The sequence below is a fragment of the Etheostoma spectabile genome, chromosome 24 (assembly GCF_008692095.1).
Source record: "Etheostoma spectabile isolate EspeVRDwgs_2016 chromosome 24, UIUC_Espe_1.0, whole genome shotgun sequence".
NCBI lineage: Eukaryota > Metazoa > Chordata > Actinopteri > Perciformes > Percidae > Etheostoma > Etheostoma spectabile.
The window spans coordinates 14,940,856-14,947,913 of NC_045756.1; the positions used below are offsets into that span (position 1 = coordinate 14,940,856).

A 7,058-nucleotide genomic window follows, 5' to 3' on the forward strand; every position below is an offset into this window, starting at 1 on the left:
GTGTGTGTGTCTCTCTGTGTGTGTCTGTGTGTGTGTGTTTGTGTCTCAAATCGGATCTTGTTTTCCATCGAGGTTTCAACAGTTTAGAAAAAGCTCCTAACTGGCTGGACTCAGCAGTGACCTAGATACAGAGAGAGGGAGAGCGAGGAAAGAATGTAGAAAGAGAGAGAGAGAGTGTGAGAGAAAGTGTGAGAGAGAGACAAACAGCAAGAGAGTGCAATGAATGGAAAAAGAGACAAATGACTTGAGAAAATAAGACTACTCAATAAGACTTGAGACTATGATTTTGACATCTTTATAAGTACTCTGTTTTATCTCTATATCTCTCTGCACTCACCACTTAGGGTCTCTCTCACTCACTCACTCACTCACTCACTCACTCACTGGGAATGTTTCTAAATCTGGTAGAACCCCAAAGACAAATGCACGCACACTCACACCACACGCTATACTCAACTAATTAGAGTCTCGTCAAAACTCTGGAAGTGATTAAGCATAATGGCCCCTCTCCCCTAAACAACCACTTACAATATGTGTTTGTGTGTTGGTGTCCTCTCAAGGACATGTTATTTCATTTCAAATGCAGTTGTTTCTCATTATCTAAATTTTATTAGTTGGAGACAATGCCACTTCTCAGATATAGAGAAATTCAGCTGGCCTGTAAACTCACAATCACACACGTTTTAGACACTGCAACTGGAGCTAATGAAATGCACCATCTCTCCAGCACAGATGAGAGGAGAGGGGAGGCTGTTCATTGTGACAAGTGGGAATAAGACAAACAAGACAAAAGCCTGTTTTATTTTTAACAAGACCCAAAGTCGAAAGCCCAGTGTGCATCACAGCTTGCATTGCAAAAGTGCAAAATTACAAGTCTGTTGTACTGTGTCTGTTGTTATAGTCTTCCAGTACCAGAGGTCTGACTGTGCTAAGGGGGAGGGTGGTACAACAGACTCTTTTGTGGTTTGTGCCAACAAACCCACGTCCAACACTTCCTCGAGGTAAACAACTTATTTTGCTGTGGAAAAAGACTTGCACCGTTCCAGCATGGCTTGAACATTCCTGGTTTTTCCAGGCTAAGCTAACTGTGCGTATCCCCAACCAAATCGATCAAGAGCATAACGTTGCTGGCCTCAAAGGATTGTCCCTGTTTTGTTTTAAGATGTATGTAGACTGCTGAGTTTGTTTGTCTGAAGAGTTGGCTGTCCTTTGTTGGGCCCTGCTCTTGGCTACAACTTCATACAGATATGTAAGGGATAATATAGAGCGAGGAGGTTGTTATAGCGAATACAACTCCGACAGGGTGATCAGGACTTGTATTCGCTGTAACAACCGCCTCTCTCTACATCATCCCGCTTATTACATGGCTACTTACCAAATAAATCAACAATTTGACACAAGGAGTTCATCGATTTAAATATGATTGTATTGCTTCCGATAAAGAAAATAGTCTGTTCCGTCTCTATGGTTGGAATCCTGCGTCTATAGCAACGTAAACTCTGAAGCTGTTTAATGCAACCGTTCGTCAAAAGGGACGCCAAAAGTCCCGACCCAGAGTGTCAAAAAGGACTCAACACCACAGTATGGTCCCCTCCCACAGTGAATACATTTCTGGCAAAAGCCACCGGTCTGGTCCGGGCACGCATTTAATTAAATTAATTTAAATTAAATTAAATTAAATCATTCAATCCCCCTTACGGGCTGTGGTAGTAGCCGTATATTTTATGAGTTTTGCTGTTATGGGGTGCTGCCGTGCTAACGCTAGCTAGTGGACACTGCAGGAATTAACACATTAGCTGAAGCGTTGTAGTGAGCTAGCGGGCTAGCGGCTGCTCTATTTCAAATTAAACGAAAGATTTCTGTTGACGGTGACGTGAGACACGTGAATGGCTTCTTTGGGAATTTGATGTCCTCATTCATCTTGTTTCCTTATTGCACAGCCGCTGCATGTTGACCCACCTATAAATTAGCGTTAAACGTGTTGCGATGTAGCTAAGCTAACTAATTAGCGTAGTTGTCCCTACAGCTGTTACTTACTTTGTTCTGGTCCACATCATTTCACACACAGAATGGTCAGGGGGATGCCATGCCAACCTGGCCTCTCGCAGGTGGAATAGCAAAAACAAAAAGGGCAAAACAGTCAAAATAAGAGTAATATTTCTAATTCTATTTCGGTAATTCTTCTTCTTTGTCTCTTTATCAGGGTGAGACTCCTAAGAACAGGGCTGAGAAGGCTAAGGACTCTGAACTGGCGGCCTATCTGGAGAACAGACAGCACTACCAGATGATACAGAGAGAGGACCAGGAAACGGCTGTCTGAAACTGTCGAACTCTTTGCGAGCGGGACGTGGATGAAGACACTGCTGTCTTCGTCCTCCTCCTCGTGAGACGTACAGCAGCTCATTGAGGCCTGGGTGACAGAAAGAGTGGTACACACCTTCCAATTTGTGCTTGCAAGGAATGACTCGGAGTCAACAGATTGCAGACAGAGTGAAGCTGTGTCAAATCTGATTGCAACATGCATTTGGTAATTATTATTATTATAGTGACTAAAATGATGGTATAGTGATGGACCATTGATGGTAGTGATTGGGTGATAAGGGTGAAGAAAAACAGGAAAATTAGGAGACGTCCAGTACATAGAGGTCATTATTTTTGTACTTTGAGTAGCTCAGTAATGTTTAAGTCAAGAAAATAGAAACAGCTTAAAGATGATCATCTTGTTTCTGACTTTGAATAGTAATTTGGGCAGACTTGTTCTTAAAACTTTTTAAGAAAGAAAGGACTCTAACCTAAAATGTATCATTCAGGAAAATTATTAATGATAATGCAATGTTTAGCGGGACCTCTTTGGTGTCAGGCAGAAAAATGAGTACAGATTCTAATGCTAATATCATGGTTGAAAAACTCAGGAAATGTAGTTTATTTCATAAAACCACGGAGTAACAATCTAACAAGGCTTTCACTGCAAAGCCCACTTAAAGTGGCTATACCTTTAGAGGCTGCAAAGTGCATTACACACCAACATGTAAGAGAAATTTGGGCTCCACGGTGAAAGAAACCAATAGAAAGGTCAGGCGGGTCGAACCCATTTCATCAAATTCAGTCCATTAGCTTTTGTGTGTTTTAAATATTTGGGGATTGTGAAATCACAAGGATTTAGGAATATCAATATCAGGTCTCATGGCAATCTACTGTAGTAATTGTCAAGAGATCTTGTTTGGACCAAAGTGCTAGACTGACCAACCGAGCTATGATCATCACTCAGCCCCAACTAATGACACAATTAATGTTTATTAATTGGAACGAAGCTCTGTTATTATTTTACTGTGCATGAATGCCATCATCCGTTACGTTGTGAACCTGCTTTGGTTGGTCTTACCTCACCCATGCGACTTTATCAATACATTGTACATACTGTGTTTTGTTGGCTTATATCAACAGATTCTTGAGATAATTATTATTTATATGTTGAAAAATAATCAAAAGTGATGTTTCTCTGGTGCCTGTGCTTAAGGATTGGATGTCTGAGGTGAATTCATGGGCTAAGATGATTTTCCATTCTAACTTCGCCAACTTCTTTTTGTGACTGAGGGTCACTATAGAGAACATTGATTTCAAATGAGATCAAGTAAGTGTGTGTGTGTTTACTTTAGATCAAAACTGAAAATGAAATGTTTTTTGGATAGTAAAATTATGTCTTAAATCATGTATGATTATTATAGTTTTGCCAAACTTTGAAGCTTGTTTACATTGAAAGATACAGTAGACACAAGTCATTGGGTGTCGAGTTCAACAGCAACATTGAGAAACATTTAGAGTTTTTTTTGGATGTTACAGCAAAACCAAATATTAAACTCAAACCTCCCGTTTCAATTTCTGATTCATTAAATCCTCTGACACTTTAACCCACCTGTTATCATCAGGTCAAATTTGACCCGAAGACCCGTTTTACAAAAACTTTTCTATATCAGATCTATGACAAAAGAACATTGAAAAAAGTGACAAATGTTGAAAAAACTAGAAAAACGCGGGAAAAGAATAAATCAAAAAACATTCTTTTTTAAATGCTGAAAAAGTGACCAAAAATTTGGAAAACGTGACTAAACAATTTTTAAAGAAATTGACTAAAATATAATTTAAAAACGTCAAAAAAGTGATAAATGTTGAAAAAAAAACTACAAAAATGCAGGAAAAAAAGGAACAAAAACATTGTTTTTTTAAATGCTGAAAAAAGTGACCAAAGAATCAGAAAAAAGTGACAAAACAATCATCCAAAACATTGGAAAAAGCGACAAAAACAATTGCTAAAAAATTGACAAAAACATAATTTAAAAAAACATCACAAAAGTGACAACAACATTTGACTAAAATTGACAAAAATGTTGAGAAAAGTGTAGAAAAAGAACAACAAAATGTTTAAATTTCAACCCGGAAAATCAAAGTTGGATGGTCGACGGGAAGACAGCACAAGGGTTAAAGCTGTAAGAGTTTTTGGTTTACTCTAGTTTACTCTACTGTGTCATGACAGTGTCATGTGAGGGTCATGTGTTCATGACAGTCTCATGTGTTCATGACAGTCTCATGTGTTCATGACAGTGTCATGTCATTCTTATGTAGAAAACTTCAAGTGTTACCAAGTTTTTTAAAGGCACAGCCTCCAATTCAAAAGTGTAGCCCCATCAAAAGAACAGATCTCAGTCTCAAACTGATTGGCATGTCTTTCAATAGGCAGACTAACAAAAGACAATGGCTAAATTATAGTAAAACTATTTTTTGTAGATCACTGAGTACATCCACGGGCGTGTCGGGTATGATCGGAGGAGTCTACATCCACGATGTTCTCTACATGTTAAATTGAGACAGCTAGCTAGACTATCTGTCCAATCTGAGTTTTCTCTCACGGCTAAAGCAACTTTTAAATGTACACATTACGGAGTTTAGCGCCTCCCATGATGATTGTGATTGGTTGCCCATGCTGTGTGGATTATCCCAACCCTCCTTTGCAGTGCTGTGGAGGAGGGTCTGGCAAAGCGACCTACGATCGACGTATCAAGGTTATGTGTTTACGCCTGTGTAAACATCATATTCTGTTTCAAGAAACCTAGGAAAAATTAAAATCTTCACTCCAAAGTGATAGTTAAATTCTGACACCAGTAATAGAAAAGAACTTTTAATGTCCCGTCTTCCATTGATGCTGATCAGCTGACAAAGCAATCGTCCTCACTTCCGTCTGTACAGAACTGCAGTCGCGAGAACTCAAAGACACACCTGGATCTACACAGTGTGCTGAATAGTGTGGACACCAACAAAACGGAGACAAATTCCGGCCTTCATTTGTACAGCAAGCAGAAAGAGATTAAAAAAAACAGTGGAAACAAGTAGAGAACAATATAAACTCAAAATCCCGATGGGCCCTCACTACCAGAAACCAAAAAGGATCCAACACATTCTCACTCCCATCTCGTAAAATATGGACGCTTGGTCAGATGTCTTTGTCATTTTTATTGACACTAAAAGTCTCCTTTAGCGTCATATAACACGCTCTACCTAAACACAACTGGTCAGGACTATTGGCGTCCCTTTTGACGCTCTTGGTAGGGACTATTGGGGTCCTTTTTAACACACTGGGACGGGACTATTGGCGTCCCTTTTGACGCGCTTGGTCGGAACTATTGGCGTCCCTTTTGACGTGCTTGGTCGGGACCATTGGGGTCCTTTTGGACGCGTTTGGTCGGGATTATTGGCGCCCCTTTTGACGTGCTTGGTCGGGACTATTAGCGTCCTTTTTAACACACTGGGACGGGACTATTGGCGTCCCTTTTGACGCGCTTGGTCTGAACTATTGGCGTCCCTTTTGACGTGCTTGGTCGGGACTATTGGCGTCCCATTTGACGCTCTTGGTCGGGACTATTAGCGTCCTATTTAACACACTCGGACGGGACAATTGGCGTCCTTTTTGATGCTGTTAAGGAAAGTTCGTGGGTGGGCTTTTGGCTTTCGGTGACACGCGGCAATAACGGGACAATTAAGGACACACGCGGGACATGAACCCCGCTCTCTTGGGTGAAAGTCCTGTGTCTGTGTCCCTTTTGATGCTGGAAGGGAAAGGTTGTGGGTGGGCTTATAGTTCCGTGACTTGCGGGAACGGGACAGTTGGGTTTAGGAAAAGGTCATGGGTGGGCTTACGGTTCCCTGACACGCGGCAATAACAGGACGGTTAAGAAAACACGCGGGACATGAACGCCGCTCTCCTGGGTGAAAGTCCTGGGTCTGTGTCAGAAACCTGGATCTTTCCAGAATTGTGTCTACCAACACATTCTCACTCCCATCTCGTAAAATACGTACGTTTGGTCAGGTGCCTTTGTCGTTTTTATTGACGCTAAAAGTCTCCTCAGCATCATATAACACGCTTTACCTAAAAGCGATTGGTCGGGACTATTGGTGTCCCTTTTGACGCGCTTAGTCGGGTTCTGTGAATCGCAGGAATAAGGGGACGGTTGAGGACACACATGGGTCACAAACTCCACTCTCCAGGATGAAAGTCCTGTGTTTGACCCATCCATCACTCCGACCAACGTCCCTACGCGGAATTTCCCCCTCACATACTACTCGCTACCCCCCGTCTAGAAGCTGCTCTCCCCGGTACACACACGCTAAAGGGTGCCTTTTTTGTCGCATCAGACGCTGACAGACACTGTCCAAATGTCCATATTTTACTAATTCGGAGGGAGAACAGGTTGTGTCTACATAGAGACAAAGAACTCGGTTTCTCATGTTTTGTGTGGCCATCATGTTCTACATATGTTCAAAAGCAGTATAATTATCAAAACTGGGATAATAATGCACGTGTAAACAGTCACCACTCATTCAACACATGACAATGTAATGAGAGTGAAGATGTTTCACATACAAAGCCAACAAAGCCTAGGATATGTTTTTAATTCAGGAAACCTAAATAAATGTTGCAGGTTTTGCTGTCTTTCTGCTTGTAATGGCAGATCACTTATTCTCTGTTGTCAATAATGACAATTTCGTTAACAGATCCATTTTTTCAT

At 41.1% G+C, this 7,058-nt stretch overlaps 1 protein-coding gene and 1 long non-coding RNA gene across 3 annotated transcripts in view; both read left to right on the forward strand.

Moving 5' to 3' along the window:
* The window catches only part of dgkza (diacylglycerol kinase, zeta a), a 154,233-nt gene extending 150,901 nt beyond the window's left edge, over positions 1 to 3,332 (forward strand). Inside the window, exon 35 of the mRNA XM_032505889.1 lies at positions 2,204 to 3,332. Coding sequence (XP_032361780.1) covers positions 2,204 to 2,320 — 117 coding nt within the window. The 3' untranslated portion in view covers positions 2,321 to 3,332. The remainder of the gene's footprint in view (positions 1 to 2,203) is intronic.
* Positions 3,333 to 4,480: 1,148 nt separating this feature from the next.
* Positions 4,481 to 6,928, forward strand: LOC116673717 (uncharacterized). 2 transcript variants are annotated; one of them, XR_004327866.1, is made up of 3 exons: positions 4,481 to 4,490; positions 4,642 to 6,304; positions 6,735 to 6,928. It is a non-coding gene; the product is annotated as an uncharacterized LOC116673717 (long non-coding RNA). The 2 variants fall into 2 exon arrangements; XR_004327865.1 differs by having other exon boundaries at positions 4,485 to 6,304.
* The last annotated feature ends 130 nt before the right edge of the window (positions 6,929 to 7,058 follow it).